We start from the raw sequence: 17,015 nt of genomic DNA, 5'->3' as shown, positions 1-17,015 counted from the left end.
GGGATTGGATAATCATAATAATATTCATAATCAAATGGAATTTCAGAACTGACCTGGAAAAGATAGACAGCTATTCTCCTTTTGTACCATTACCTAAATTGAACAGATGTCTCTATTCAGCCAAATACATTTTCACTTAAGTGGACAATAGGGAAATCTAATCTAATGATATCTATCAAATGTTCATTCTGTATTCTCTCACCTGTGGCCACAATGATTCCCGGTGCTGAGGCCTTGGTTGATATGCTGCCTGACAGGTAGGGGTTTTCAGACGTCTGCAGTTGGAGGTTGAGCGAACAGAAGGGCTGAGAAATGACAGACAGTCCATTATATTTGACGAAGCCATTATACACTGGTCAATCAAATCCCCAATGTTACATAGAACACTAAAGGGTTGATCTTTAAAGGTGCACAAAGCATATGCTTTTATTTCAAGAGAAGGTCTTTTAGATAAGGAAAAGAAAAGCTGCCAGGCGGTCTTTATTAAGCTTTCATCTCAGAAAGCCTGAAGATAATGCCTAATAGAATCTTTTGAATTCTGAAGTCTTCCAGTGAGTTACATTTACACCAAATGCTAATAACAATGCTAACATAGGCAGTTAACTATACAAAAAACGATATTTTGTTAACAAAACAAAACATGAATAAAACTAAACACAAGTAAGACAATTCCCACAGCCTCACTCTAAAAAAACGTGCTGCCTCTCCATAGTTTATCTTAATTGTCGTTATCAGTCAATACAGGGAGGGTTTTTACATAAAATCATCAAGTCAAGGGAGAGAGAGGGAGACACAGCTGCATGTGAGCACTCACATTTTTCAACATGTTTTTTACAAAAAGATAGATTTGGAGTTAGACAAACATGGATTATTTGTCAGGGACATTTACAGGATGCTACCCTCCACAGCATAACCTTCACTCCAGATTCAGAACTCCAAACCTACAACCTAATTTTGGACAACATGTCCTGGAAGGATTACTACTACCAATGATCCATTTCCCAAGCTATACAGAGAGTGCCATGGCAAACAAACAGCAGAGACCTGAGGACACCATCCGCCCTGGGACTGAGACAGACTTCAATTAGCACTGAAGTGTGAAGTGAGAGTTGTCGAAGCCTTTAAGCCCAACAAATGGCAGGAGTCTCACAGTCTACCCCACCCAAATCCAGAGGCCTTTGAAGCCCCCTCCCACTGTTCAGAGACCATCCACTGGCATTTTCTACAAGAAATCTGCCTCCAGAAATAAAATCTTTTCCATTTTTGTCATTTAGCAGACACTCTTATCCAGAGCGACTTACAGTAGTGAATGCATACATTTCATGCATTTTTATTTTTTTATTTTTGTACCTGCCCCCCGTGGGAATCGAACCCACAACCCTGGCGTTGCACACACCATGCTCTACCAACTGAGCCACAGGGAAGACAAGTGGGTGTGACACAAACAAATGGGTTTCCCAAGTGGGTGTGACACATACTCCCATTGTCTTCCCTGCACTGCTGCACTGCTGCTTGGATTCTACCTGGCAATCTGCTCACTGTCTGCCCTGGCCTGTCTCTCCTGTCTGGTACAGGTACCCCCACCACACATGGACTGTTGGGGCGAGTGACTCTGAACTTACAATGGCTAGCCCCAAGTCGTTATATATTTTTTTCTTGTGCATTTTGCTATTTTTCTATTTGCCTCATGACTCCTGCATGCTTTGTTGACTATGAACTTTCTTGTTTGCCCAACCGTGGGACAGACTATGTTTGTTCCCACACTCGGGACTCTGACTCTCTATTGGTTACACAGACTTTTGGCCTCCCATCCTATTCTGACCACCTCGCCGGCTTTGAATTCATGTTACCTGATTGAAATTGCTGTACAATATGATCTTGTTGCCATCTAATGCACATTCAAATGTTATAAATCAACACTGCAGAGCTCTCCCTATCCTCTGCCGTGCCTTGATTGTATTACTGCTGATGATATCTGGAAATGTGCATGCCCATGTACTGTTGCTAGCCCCAATTCTGACTTGTGCTCTGATATCTGCTTTACTGAATTCTGCTCTCGTAAAAGCCTGGGTTTTCTGCACATTAACACTAGAATCTAATTACCTAAAATGGTTCAATGGAAAGTGTGGGTTCACAGCTCCAGTCCACATGTGTTGGTCATTACTGAGAAGTGGTTAAGGAAGAGTGTTTTGTATACTGATGTTAACCTTTCTGGTTATAAACTATTTTTGACAAGACAGATCTTCCAAAGGCGGGGGAGTGGATATCTTTACCAGGATCACCTTCCGTGCTCGGTTGTCTCCACCAAGTCTGTCCCCAAACAATTTGATTTGCTGGTTTTAAGCATTAATAGCTCTTTGTTGACTGTTATCGTCCTCCATCAGCTCCAGCCTGTACCCTACCTGCCCTAAACTCTCTCCTGGCCCCTTACACTGAGTCTGAATTTGTCCTGCTAGGTGATCTAAACTGGCACATGCTTAAACCACCTGACTAAGTCCTAAAGCAATGGGACGCCGTAAATCTTTCTCAGATTATTACCAATCCCACAAAGTATGACTCCAAATACACAGAAAAGGCTCCTCTCGTCGATGTTATCCTTACAAATAAAAACAGGTTCAGCCCCTGGTTCGTCTGTGATCTTGCAGAAATACTCCACCTAAAGAATTACATTTGGCGAAAGGCTCGGCTCCCGCATACTCAGGCTCTTGTTCAGGTAAATGAGAAATAAGTGCACTAAGGCTATCCGGAAGGCCAAAGTGAATTATTTTAAGGAGCAGTTCTCTCTCTGTGGGTCTAAACCCAAGAAGTTCTGGAAAACATTTAAAGACCTGCAGAATAAACCCTCCTCCTCACAGCTGCCTTGTCCCTTATTGTTGATGATGTGGTTGTTACTGACAAGAAGCACATGGCTCTTTAATCACCACTTCATTAAGTCAGGATTCCAATTTGACTCAGCCATGCCTCCTTGCCCGTCCAACATTTCCACATCTCCTACCCCTTCTAATGTGACTAGCCCCGATTCTCCTCCCTCTTTCTCCCCCACACCACTACAAAGTTTCTCCCTGCAGGCAGTCACTGAGTCCTAGGTGCTAAAGGAGCTCCTTAAACTTGACCTAAAAAAAATATATATCTGAGTCAGATGGTTTAGACCCTTTCTATTTTTATCTCTCTACCCTATAATCTATCTTTCTACCCTATAATCGCCAAGCCTATCTTTGACCTTTTTAACCTGTCTCTCCTCTCTGAGGAGGTTCCCATTGCTTGGAAGGCAGCCACTGTGCATCCTTTATTTAAAAGGGGAGATCAAGCTGATCCTAAATGTTTTGAACTTATTTCTATTTTGCCCTGTTTATCAAAAGTGTTGGAAAAACTTGTCAATAATCAACTGACTGGCTTTCTTGATGTCTATAGTCTTCTCTCTTGTATGCAATCTGATTTCCACTCAGGTTATGGATGTGTCACTGCAACCTTAAAGGTCCTCAATGATGTCACTATTGCCCTTGATTATAAGCAATGATGTACTTCTATTTTTATTGACTTGGCCAAAGCTTTTGATACGGTAGACCATTCCATTCTTGTGGGCCGGCTAAGGAGTATTGGTGTCTCTGAAGGTCTTTGGCCTGGTTTGCTAACTACCTCTCTCAAGGAGTGCAGTGTATAAAGTCAGAACATCTGCTGTCTCAGCCACTGCCTGTCACCAAGGGAGTGCCCCAAGGCTCGATCCTAGGCTCCACGCTCTTTTCAATTTACAATAACAACATAGCTTCTTACTGCCTGAGCTATCTCATCCATTTATATGGAGATGATACAGTCTTATACTCAGCTGGCCCCTCCCTGGATTTTGTGTGAAACACTCTACAACAGAGCTTTCTTAGTGTCCAACAAGCTTCCTCTAACCTTAATCTTGTTCTGAACACCTCCAAAACAAAGGTCATGTGGTTTGGTAAGAAGGATGCCCCTCTCCCCACAGGTGTGATTACTACCTCTGAGGGTTTAGAGCTTGAGGTAGTCACCTCATACAAGTACTTGGGAGTATGGCTAGACGGTGCACTGTCCTTCTCTCAGCACATATCAAAGCTGCAGGCTAAAGTTAAATCTAGACTTGGTTTCCTCTATCATAATCACTCCTCTTTCATCCCAGCTGCAAACTAACCCTGATTCATATGACCATCCTACCCATGCTAGATTACGGAGACGTAATTTATAGATCGGCAGGTAAGGGTGCTCTCGAGCGGCTAGATGTTCTTTACCATTCGGCCATCTTATTTGCCACCAATGCTCCTTATAGAACACATCACTGCACTCTATACTTCTCTGTAAACTGGTAATCTCTGTATACCCATTGCAAGACCTACTGGTTGATGCTTATTTATAAAACCCTCTTAGGCCTCACTACCCCCTATCTGAGATATTTACTGCAGCCCTCATCCTCCACATACAACACCCGTTCCGACAGTCACATTCTTTTAAAGGTCCCCAAAGCACACATATCCCTGGGTCGCTTGTCTTTTCAGTTCGCTGCAGCTAGCGACTGGAACGAGCTGCAACAAACACGCAAACTGGACAGTTCTATCTCAATCTCTTCATTCGAAGACTCAATCATGGACACTCTTACTGACAATTGTCGCTGCTTTGTGTGATGTATTATTGTCTCTACCTTCCTGCCCTTTATGCTGTTGTCTGTGCCCAATAATGTTTGTACCATGTTTTTTGCTGCAACCATGTAGTGCTGCTGCCATGTTGTGTTGCTACCATGTTGTTGTCATGTTGTGTTGCTACCATCCTGTGTTGTCATGTGTTGCTGCATTACTATATTGTTGTCTTAGGTCTCTCTTTTTGTAGTGTTGTAGTGTCTCTTGTCGTGATGTGTGTTTTGGCCTATATACATTTAAAAAAAATTACCCAGCCCCCGTCATCGTAAATAAGAATTTGATCTTAACTGACTTGCATAGTTAAATAAAGGTTAAATAAAAAAGAAAATGATTAAACATGTCTCGAGCCGACAACAAAAGTCAATTATATCTGTTCACAGAGCCCCCCCCCCCCCCCCCCCCAAAAAAATGCACTTTCATCTTTGCCAATTCATAGTATGACATTGCTGTAAGGACACCAAGGGCAACGGGATTTAACAGGGTAATCAAATAGAATCTGTAATTAAAATGTCACATAAATGCACAATCGTGTTCAACCTCTAGCCCACTCAGCGCACGGCGTGCAGCCCCCACAATTGCCTCCCTTTAAACAGTATGAACTCTTACTGCTAATTTCTCAAAGTTATTTTTCTACATAGTCATCCTTTACAGCCGCCTCACGTGGGATAAAACGAAAGATAGGGCACCTAAAATAATAATAACTGTAAATAACAAGGAGTGTGTACAGAGTTCATCTTGATATCATAGCTTAAATGTGATTACGTAAAGTAATTCCCCTTCCATTAAGATGAGTAAGCAAACTCCCTTGAGTGTGTGATGTAACATGACTGTTATCATTAATGTACATAACTTGAAGGGAACTGAATTAAAATGTACTGTCATTGGAGAGTATCTGTTGAGTATGCTTATTTAACTCCTGGACTAGGCTTAAACTGGGTCTGGGAAAGCATCTCAATGTTCCTCATGTATGATCACCACAATGATGAGCCTTCCCTGTTAGCTTCGGTATAACTCACCAGTATACAGTGGATGTCGTTGCCAGCCAGGTCTGTTGCCGGGGCCTGCAGCAACCTCCAATCACGGCCCTTGTTGTAGGTGATGTAGGTCTTCACCTGGTTGTCTAGCCTCCTGTTTGCGATCAGCATGCCTTTGATACCTGCTACCTAGGGAGAAATAGAGAACAAATTCGAAAATAGACACTAAAACTAGCCAATCCAACCACCAAAACAGAATACATGATGTTTTTTTAATTATTTTTCAAGCACTAAACAGTACCCAAAATGCCCCCTGACAGACATAGCTGCGGGAAGTACGGGTGTTGAGGGTGCTGCAACACCCCTGAAAAAAAACCCGAATATATATATATATATATATATATATATATATATATATATATATATATATATATATATATATATATTAATACAAATATATATACTACCCGTCAAAAGTTTTAGAACACCTACTCATTCAAGGGTTTTTCTTTATTTTTACTATTTTCTACATTGTAGAATAATAATGACAACATCAAAACTATGAAATAACACATATGGAATCATGTAGTAAGAAAGAAAGTGTTCAACAAATAAAATATATTCTTCAAATAGCCACCCTTTGCCTTGATGACAGCTTTGCACAATCTTGGTATTCTCTCAACCAGCTTCACCTGGAATGCCTTTCCAACAGTCTTGAAGTAGTTCCCACATATGCTGAGCACTTGTTGGCTGCTTTTTCTTAACTCTGCAGGCCGACTCATCCCAAATCATCTCAATTTGGTTGAGGTTGGGGGATTGTGGAAGCCAGGTCATTTGATGCAGCACTCCATCACACTCCTTCTTGGTAAAATAGCTCTTACTCAGCCTGGAGGTGTGTTGGGTCATTGTCCTGTTGAAAAACACATTATAGTCCCACTAAGCCCAAACCAGATAGGATGGTGTATTGCTGCAGAATGCTGTGGTAGCCATGCTGGCTATGTGAGCTTTGAATTCTAAATAAATCACAGTGTCACCAGCAAAGCACCCCCACACATAACACCTCCTCCTCCATGCTTTATGGTGGGAAATATACATGCGGTGATCATCCGTTCACACACACCGCGTCTCACAAAGACACAGCGGTTGGAACCAAAAATCGCCAATTTGGACTCCAGACCAAAGGACAAATTTCCACCGGTCTAATGTCCATTGCTCGTGTTTCTTGGCCCAAGCAAGTCTCTTCTTATTATTGGTGTCCTTTAGTAGGGGTTTCTTTGCAGCAATTCAACCATGATGGCATGATTCATACAATCTCCTCTGAACAGTTGATGTTGAGATGTGTCTGTTACTTGAACTCTGTGAAGCATTTATTTCTGCTGCAATTTCTGAGACTGGTATCTCAAATGAAATTATCCTCTGCATTCCATATGTGCTATTTCATAGTTTTGATGTCTTCACTATTATTCTACAATGTAGAAAATAGTAAAAATAAAGAAAAACGCTTGAGTGAGTAGATGTTCTAAAACTTTTGACCGGTACTGTATATATAGTGTATATATATAAAATTAGATTTTTCCACAAAAGTAGTGCCCTGAGCCTTTAGTAGTCCTGTATTAGTGGTCCGATATAGCTGTCTGTAGCGCGGGAAAATTATAACTTTATATATAGTTTTTTATTCTCACAAACAGTAGTGCACTGGGCCTTCACTAGTACTGTATTAGCTGGCTGCTACAGCTGTCTGTAGTGCAGGCAAAAATAATCCCCGCAACCCCACAGTCGACAAAAAGTTCTCAGCACCCCCAACCCCAAATATCTTGCCACAGCTATGCTGACAGACATCAGACTGGTCACAAACCAGTCTCCTTTTCCTTTAATTATCTCCCTTTAATTGCATCCCCATCAATTGCCCACCACTGTTGTGACTACATTACAACGCTGGACGTTAAAACTGATAAACTGTCGCATCCACGAGACACCCACTCACAAAGTGAGAGAGAAACAGAGAGAGCGAGAGAGAGAGAGAGAGAGAGAGAGAGAGAGAGATAAGTCATGGTTCCTTGCCTCCTTATTCAAACTGTCTTCCTACGATAACCCATCCAGGATGGACATGTGATTGGGGTAAACCTGATGACTGTGCTTTAAATAAGACCCATACTGCAGCAGACATTGAGGGCCCTCAGTCGTATCACCTTACCAGTATAAGTGGCACTAATAGGCGCCACGTTTGACATCGTCATAGAAAAACGGCCACCCGGGATGGACACGGCTAGTGAGGCAGGACGGGGCCCCTCCCTCCCCTGACCAGACTTGTCAATCACGGTAATTATTTATCATCCCCCACAGTAGTATTAAATATAGACTGATGTATGCTTGTGGATCCATCTACATAGACAAAACAAACAACACAACAACTTTCAGCACAGTAGCACTAGTATGATAAACGACCACTGAGATACCAGACTTCCCTCAGTACATGCACTCGGTCTCCCTGGAGACAGCCTTTTACAATCTCTCAATATGCATTAATGAAGCTTTCCGCAATATATTAGAAATATGGATCCACTGCTGAATCAGGGAATCAGAGGCTCTGAATTGGGGGGAGATGGGGGGAGGGGTTAAGAGTGTTGGCAGAGAGCTAATACACACACACACACACACACACACACACACACACACACACACACACTGCTAGGCTAACAGAAAGGCACATCATCATCATGACCATTACATTACCTAAATCATCTAGCTAACCCTACCTACCTCCCTCCAGCAGTCTGTCTCTTCCTCCCTCCCTCCTACTGTACCAGTCACTCATTCAAAAGCTATTTATAGCTCTGAGTAAGTAGGGAATCAGGTAGTTCATCATTGGGCTGTTGTTGATTTGTAGGCCTACCACTCTGAGTATTAATTGTGTTAGGCAAGTTAGGATATTCTGTAATATTCAGTGTGGAAGTTCATACCTCTGGGAGATGGATTGAATCAAAAACCTAACACTAAATGGCTGATTAACTCAACTGGGAGTTAGAGAAAAACTTTTTGATTGAAGGGAAGATTGTCCAGATTGAATCCAACTGACACTCAAGTTACTCCCATCAGTCTAAAGTGGGAAAAAAATGATTTTATTAAAGTGATTAATATAATTTATTTCTGAGAAAGACTGAGAAAGAGAAAGTGAGAGAATACTGACGAAAGGCAATTCATTATTTGACAATCCAGTGAGAAGAGTAAAAGCCTGTTGCGTTCACTCAGTCTCTCTGTTCCCTGTTGAGCTCAAAGTACTTAGTGAATGATTCCTCTCTTAGTCTTTGAGGCCATTGGCCTTCTGAAGCCCAAAACTCCAGGGTTTGTTACAACAATACTTGGGACTCCTTCAAAGCACTTTGGTCAGAGTTATATCTACAGTCTTTTTCAGAGGAACTCAGAGCAAAAGTCTGCCTCTTAAAAAAAAAAGATTGAAGTGAAACTTTAAAGCAATACATACAGCATAACTTCAGTTTAGAATAGTTTGTGATTAGCACATGCATGTATACCCAAAGGGTTAAACTAGTTAAAACAACGTCATACAAAACTGGATTGGCTTCATTTCAACCAGTTTTACCAACTGGGTGTCACCATCAATTTCAATACTAAGCCCGTTTTTGTAAACCATTAACACACATGTTAGAAGAAGCAGCAGTAGTAGTAACATTGTTAATGACTGCTGACTCTGAAGATCAGACCCATATCTCACTCCTCTACCTCCCTCCATCACACCTGCCAGTGTCTGTGTGATAAACTGGGGATTCATCCTGAGAAAGAAGGGAAAAAAGGAGGGGGGACGATCCGCAACGAATGTTAATGACATAGAGACCTACTAACAAGGCCCCCCCCCCCCCACACACACACAAGCACACTGAGGACACTTACCTCATACAGGTCCAGCATCTGGTTGCCCCCCAGGCCGCGGGTGGTCTTGACGTTCTCCATGGCCAGGGTGAAGAGGATGCCCCGGGTGTCAGAGAGGTACAGGTTGTATGTGTCGTTTTGGTTCCACTCCTGTACTGCCGCGAACACCTGGTGCTCGTCTGTGCTGACAATGTGGAGGTCCTGGTGACAGAGGATGGGGGGTTGGAGAGGTTCGAGGATTTATAAAGAGATATCGGATCTTATGGGTTGGGGTTGTAACAAGCTGCCGAGTACGTGTTGGGTGTCACAAGATCAGGTCTGGTGTGCATATTGAATGTTTAACACTATTGCTGCCAATGTTCTCTACACGACATATAGTGTCTTTTAACAGCTGCAATAGAAGAGTGACACTGCACACTATGAGACTACACACCATTGTGTAGTAGTGCTACAGATATTTAGAGAACAAAATCCTTTTGTTGAAGGGAGAAAACAAGGGGGGAAATTGTTGGTTACTTCAAATCAAATTGTATTTGTCCCATTCTATGTATACCACAGGTGTAGACTTTACCGTGAAATGCTTACCTACGAGCCCTTTCCCAACAATGCAGAGTTAAAATGTAAGAAAAAAAAGTATTCAATCTGAATAATTGATCTACTGCATGAACTGTGTATCCGGAGGCATGCTTGTATCACTGTAAAATGAATGTTGCTTACCTTAGGCAGAGAATATTTTGGCAGTTTGATTTTGAGGAATGGATCCCTCTGGTAGGACACATAGTAGCTGGCCTGTCCTGCTCTAGTAACCTGGAACACATTGAGCCAAGACACTGAGTATTCCATTTTTGTTCAAGTGTATAATTTGTCCATGCTACAGTACACATCACATGAATTAACTAATTGGATTAATCTAAAACCTTCATAAATGTATCGATCATTACTCATGCTGCAACCGTCACCCAAGTGAACATGCATGACATTGTTTACCATGTAAAGATAGATACTTTATTGTCAGAGAGGAACATTGAAGCATAAGGTATTTAAATGCCTATTTCCAGTTGTTTCTATTGAGAAAATAACAATAAAATCACTTGGCTAGCATACAGCGGAAACTGCTCCTCTCACATCCTCTCCTGTTTTCGATGCTCTTTGTGGTTTTGGAGGTAGACTTGGGTAAATATCTGGTAGGGACAATCAATAGCCTCATTATTCTCTGTCAAGAGAAATCTTTAACTCTCCCAAGCAATGCTCAGTGGCCTGTCTGAGGAAAGTCATCCTTAATGATACCAGCACCTTGGCAAGCAAACACTCGAGCTGTTAGCTGCTGTTAGCCTATGCAGTACAAACACCACGAGCAGGGAAGAAAGTGCTAGAAACCTGTAATTAGAGCACTGCAATAGCTACTGTAAAATGGACAGTGCAGTAAGATTAACAAGAAATTAAGCTTTCTGGCAATATTAGATATGTCTATGTACTGGGAAATGTTCTTGTTACTTACAACCTCCTGCTAATCGCATTAGCCTACGTTAGCTTAACCGTCCTGTGGAAGGGACACTGATCCCGAAGAAGGTAAACATAGTGAGGGAGCTATAAGTCTCCAACTTCAGTGATTTTTGCAATTTGTTCCAGTCATTGGCAGCAGAGAACTGGAAGGAAAGGTGGCCAAAGGCCAGTGAGCTGAGATAAGGCGGAGCTTTACCTAGCAAAGACTTACAGATGACCTGGAGTCAGTGGGTTTGGCAATAAATATGTAGTGAGGACCAGCCAACAAGAGCATTCAGATCGCAGTGGTGGGTAGTATATGGGGCTTTGGTGACAAAACTGATGGCAATGTGATAGACTGCATCCAATTTTCTGAGTAGAGTGTTGGAGGCTATTTTGTAAATGACATCGCCGAAATGAAGGATCGTTAGGATAGTCAGTTTTACGAGGGTATATTTGGCAGCATGTTTGAAGGAGGCTTTGTTGTGAAATAGGAAGCCGATTCTAGATTACATTTTGGATTGGAGATGCTTAATATGAGTCTGGAAGGAGAGTTTTCAGTCGAGCCAGACACCTAGGTATTTATAGTTGTCCACATATTCCAAGTCAGAACTGTTCAGAGTAGTGATGCTACTTGGGCGGGCGGGTGCGGGAAGCGATCGGTTGAAGAGCATGCATTTCGTTTTACTAGCATTTAAGAGCAGTTGGAGGCCACGGAAGGAGTGTTGTATGGCATTGAAGCTCGTTTGGAGGTTTGTTAACACAGTGTCCAAAGAAGGGCCAGAAGTATACAGAATGGTGTCGTCTGTATAGAGGTGGATCAAAGAATCACCAGCAGCAAGAGCGACATCATTGATATATACAGAGAAAAGAGTCGGCCCGAGAATTGAACCCTGTGGCACCCCCATAGAGACTGCCAGAGGTCCGGACAACAGGCCCTCCGATTTGACACACTGAATTCTATCTGAGAAGTAGTAGTGAACCAGGCGAGGCAGTCATTAGAGTAATCAAGGCTGTCGAGTCTGCCGATAAGAATACGGTGATTGACAGAGTCAAAAGCCTTGGCCAGGTCGATGAAGATGGCTGCACAGTACTGTCTTTAATCAAGAATACATCCACAAAACAAGCTGCTGGCTTTCTGGGTTGGAAAAGGGGGAGGTGAAATAGGATCATTATTATAGGACAGAACTAATTAGGCCTTTTAGTGTGCTTCTAAGTGCACTTCAATTGGAGAGAGAGAGAGAGAGAGAGAGAGAGAGAGAGAGAGAGAGAGAGAGAGAGAAATAGGGTGCGGTTTTGAACAGAAAAAGATATTTGGATGATTCATTTTTCATTACCCACTTTCATAGAATTCATTCAGTTGTAACGCAACACAAGAAAACATTGTAGGTTCCCTGAATTGAAGATACAGTCGGAGGTTTTAAGGTTGAGTATTTGTGGGTTTAATTAGAGAGATGTATGAGTGTGGTCCAACATAGTTGAGGGATCTCTTAGACCACAGAACTTCTTTTTTGGTAGTTCAGTCTTGTCCCATCGCTGCAACTCCCGTACGGACTCAGGAGATGCAAAGGTCTAGAGCCATGCGTCCTCCGAAACATGACCCTGCCAAACCGCACTGCTTCTTGACACACTGCAGATTAACCCGGAAGCCAGCCACACCAATGTGTCGGAGGAAACACTGTACAACTGGCGACTTAAGTCAGCGTGCAGGCGCCTGGCCCACCACAGGAGTTGCTGGAGTGCGATGGGACAAGGAAATTCGTCACATGGTTCTCTCAGACACAGCCGGCTGTGACACAGCCCGGGATCGAACCCGGGTCTGTAGTGACGCCTCAAGCACCGCAAAAGACACCACAAATCTTAATTTCCATTATTCTGGCAGAATGAAGCCAATCATGTGTAGAACCTGTAGTTTTCCTGAAAATGTGACTTGACTTTGAAGAAGTCTTGCCACTACGTAGGCTGCTGACATAGAATACTAGAGCCTAGAGTTTTCCTGGTCAAGCCACTTTCTCAAGGGAAAACTCTTGGCTCTAATTTAAATAGTTGACCATGTGACCTGACCTGGAAAACATTCTGGCCCTAACTCATGCTCTAATAGAAATACATCCAAAACTCTCCCCTTCAAATACTTCTAACAACTAGGTAAGCCTTTGGAGTAAAATTTGGATGGAAAAGTTATTTATACTGGACTGGATTGGAAGGATAATTATTCCTACTCCTGCGTTGTCTTGGCTGTGTGCTTAAGGTCTTTGTCCTATCGGAGGTGAACCTTTGCCCCAGTCTGAGGCTCTGGAGCAGGTTTTCCCTCAATCCAGACTAGTCTCCCAGTACCTGCCACTGAAAAACATCGCCAAAGCATGATGCTGCCGCCACCATGCTTCCCCGTAGGGACCGTGCCAGGTTTCCTCGAGATGTGACACTTGGCATTCAGGCCAAATAGTTCAATCTTGGTTTCATCAGACCAGATAATCTTGTTTCTCATGGTCTGAGAGTCCTTTAGGTGTATTTTGGCAAACTCAAAGTGGGCTGCCATGTGCCTTTTACTGAGGAGTTGCTTTCGTCTGGCCTGATTGGTGGAGTGCTGCAGAGATGGTTTCTCAGTTTGGCCGTGCGACCAGCTCCAGGAAGAGTCTTGGTGGTTCCAAACTTCCTCCATTTAAGGATGATGGAGGCCACTGTGTTCTTGGGGACCTTCAATGCTGCAGAAATGTTTTGGTACTTTTCCCCAAACCTGTGCCTCAACCCAATCCTGTCTCGGAGCTCTACCGATAACTCCTTTGACGTCACTGATTGGTTTTTGCTCTGACATGCACCGTCAACTATAGACAGGTGTGTGCCTTTCCAAATCATGTCCAATCAGTTGAATTTACGACAGGTGGAGTCCAATCAAGTTGTAGAAACATCTCAATGATGATCAATAAAAACAGGATGCACCTGAGCTCAATTTCAAGTCTCATGGCAAAGGGTCTGAATACTTCTGTATTTAAGGTATCTGTTTTTTTTTTTTTATACATTTGCAAATAAAATGTCAAACCTGTTTTCGCTTTGTGATTATGGGTTATTGTGTGTAGATTGATGAGAGAAAAAATTATTTAATACATTTTAGAATAAGGCTGTAACGTACCAAAATGTGGAAAAAAGTCAATGGGTCTGATTGCAAAATTAACAGTAAAAAAAACTTTGCGTCTATCAATGGTCCCCATATCTATCCTAATCAAGAACATACTGCCGTTAATACAATGTGTCAACATAACAATTAATCATCAATATTAATATTTATCATACCATTTTCTCAAACCTGCAGATCAACCAGTTGTTGCATGTGATGCTGTAAAATATGCAAATCCCCTCCCAGTCCTAGCCAAACCAAGTTGTGCTTAACACATAACAAATGCCCATAATATTGAAGGCTAAAGATGCTTATCCTATGCAATGCATCATGGTCTACATACAATAAGGTACAATATATATTATTCAGACAGAGCCTTACCTGAATAAACATATAGTCATCTTGAACCACCAGTGAGCTGATGTCGATGTATCCAGGGAAGGGGTAGTTTCTGTTGGGCTCTGAGCATATTAGAGCCTGGCATGTTACATACTGTATACCTGCAAGATGACGAGATAGAGATTACTGGATATCTGGATTCATCCAGCTGTGGATTGTCGTAGAAAATTACATAATTAGTCATTCTATCCTGTGTTTTATTGCTTAAGAATAGTCCATTTTTATATGCTAGTGTTTTTCTAACCTGATACAAACTTGTCTTTGTGTGACTTAGTCATAAGACTGGGTGTATAGCTAAGATCAATTTGGGTACGACCACAGCATGTGTCATCCTGTGGGTTTACTATCTACAGGAAGTCACATGTACAGAAACTTGCAGAAAGGAGCACATTATAGTGTTTGCTGTTGTGAATGCAGTTAGATGGTTGCCCTCGGGCTGTCAACCTCATGCTATCTAAATCTGCACAGACAACTAATTGCCTTTTACACACTATCTGCTGAATGACACATATACAAAAAGGATGTACCTCTTTATAAAAGCTGGGACCCGACACTGTTCATTGGGCTTTAACTGCACAACTGTTGAAGTGCATAGTTAACTGCTCCATTGTTGCAAATCTTATAATAAGGTTGTTTTGAAGAATACAGTCTCTCTCCTTTTGGTTAGAATTTCCACCACAGGATCATGCCCCCTATTCTTGGGAACATGAGGATGCCTGGAAACCGAGGCAATATGTCTGTATGAATTGAACTTGAGGGAACTTTTGTATGGTTTGTGATTGACATGCAATAGAGGAGACAGCATTACACTTGTATATACAGTGGGGGGAAAAAGTATTTGATCCCCTGGATCCCTCATTAAAATGCAAATCAATTTATAACATTTCTGACATGCGTTTTTCTGGATATTTTTGTTATTCTGTCTCTCACTGTTGAAATAAACCTACCATTCAAATTATAGACTGATCCTTTCTTTGTCAGTGGGCAAACGTACAAAATCAGCAGGGGATCAAATACTTTTTTCCCCCACTGTATATATAATTGTAATTTGACCAGTATGTTGTGATTTCCATTCTATAATTGTGATTGGTTCATACATGCAATACGTGAAGTTGTAGATTTGTCACTATTCAACATGATCAACTATGATCATTCTCTGTGTACAGAAAACTAAACAATCTCTTATTCCCGGGCGCAACAACAGCAGCAGCAGATAGCTACAATAAACAATCTCACAATTTCACCTATGAAGGACCTTGGGTGGCGTTGCCGAGGCGAGTTATAGAGCTGACTCTCCCAGGGTGAGAGAGATTAGAGGAAAAGGCCATATTAATCAAGTATCATGCACTGCATTTATCAGTGGGGTAAATCCACTGTCTCTCCCCTGGGACACAACGCTTTAAACCCAGGGTGGAATTTATTCCGTTTGAGGGCTGATAATTGGACTGCAAATGTGGGGGCATTTCTCTGCAGTGTGTGTGACAGAGAGAGAAAGAAAAAGAGAGGTGTGTGTGTGCGTGCGTGCGTGTGTAGTGCTACTCACGTCCATTGGGGGTGTGTGCCTCCATGTGAACCAGATCTGACTCCTTGTCTAGACCCGTTACAGACCTGGATTAAAGAAGAGGAGGGGAGAAGGAATGATGAAGAGGAAGAGGGGGATGGAGGAGTAAAACAATGAGAAGAAGAGAAGAAGAGGAGGAGAGAGGCAGGGAAGAACAGGATGGGAGAAGATTGGGTGAAGTGAAGATGAAGGAGGGAAGAAGAGGAGAGGAGGAGAAGAGGAGGGAAGAGAAGGAGGGACGAAGAGGAGAGGAGGAGGGAAGAGAAGGAGGGAAGGAGAAAATAAACAGAAGATGAGTCTCAGCAGAGATATTCCACTCCAGATATATCTCATGTCAGCGTTGTCTCAACAATGATGGCAATAAAATAGCAATGTAATCCCATGTGAGGACGTTCTCCCCAGAGATGTGACAAAATGTCACATTACACTTAGCAACCCCCACAGCAACAACCAGACGCTGTGGGTTTGTTATTTTACCAAAAAGTGGTATCTGTCACAAAAGTGTAAATACTCAACAACCTACATATGGTATTTATTTTGTCTGGCACTGTACACCGGCAAGGCTGTGCCACATAATTACAGTTAGAATCACCGTACTGTATTATATAATTGTATTGGGTATGGTGGACTAACTTGAATAGATTTTCTTTTTGTTAAGTAGGCAAGTCAGTTAAGAAAACATTCTTATTTACAATGACGGCCTAGGAACTGCCTTGTTCAGAATTAAAGATTTTTACCTTGTCTGTTCGGGGATTCGACCTAACAACCTTTCAGTTACTGGCCCAAAGCTCTAACCACTAGGCTACCTAGAGCCCCCCCATATATGGCGTTCCTATAGTGTGATGTATGTCATTCCTGGTGGAGTGAGACTGATAAACTTATTGTCTGTTAGCCTGGCTTGAGAGGCCCGGGGTACTAATCATGAGGGTCAGAGTTTAAAGTCCTTGAAG

At 42.3% G+C, this 17,015-nt stretch overlaps 1 protein-coding gene across 1 annotated transcript in view; it reads right to left on the bottom strand.

The window, feature by feature from the left end:
* Positions 1–17,015, bottom strand: part of LOC106564691 (VPS10 domain-containing receptor SorCS3) — a 251,017-nt gene that overhangs the window by 30,937 nt on the left and 203,065 nt on the right. Inside the window, exons 6-11 of the mRNA XM_014130944.2 lie at positions 16,048–16,112; positions 14,487–14,605; positions 10,229–10,318; positions 9,533–9,712; positions 5,669–5,815; positions 203–305 (exon numbers count right to left, since the gene is read on the bottom strand). Of these exons, the coding sequence (XP_013986419.1) occupies positions 203–305; positions 5,669–5,815; positions 9,533–9,712; positions 10,229–10,318; positions 14,487–14,605; positions 16,048–16,112 (704 nt within the window). The remainder of the gene's footprint in view (positions 1–202; positions 306–5,668; positions 5,816–9,532; positions 9,713–10,228; positions 10,319–14,486; positions 14,606–16,047; positions 16,113–17,015) is intronic.

This window comes from Salmo salar, chromosome 12 (assembly GCF_965601325.2).
Source record: "Salmo salar chromosome 12, fSalSal1, whole genome shotgun sequence".
NCBI classification, from domain to species: Eukaryota; Metazoa; Chordata; class Actinopteri; order Salmoniformes; family Salmonidae; genus Salmo; species Salmo salar.
This window is presented reverse-complemented; position numbering and strand designations above follow the sequence as displayed.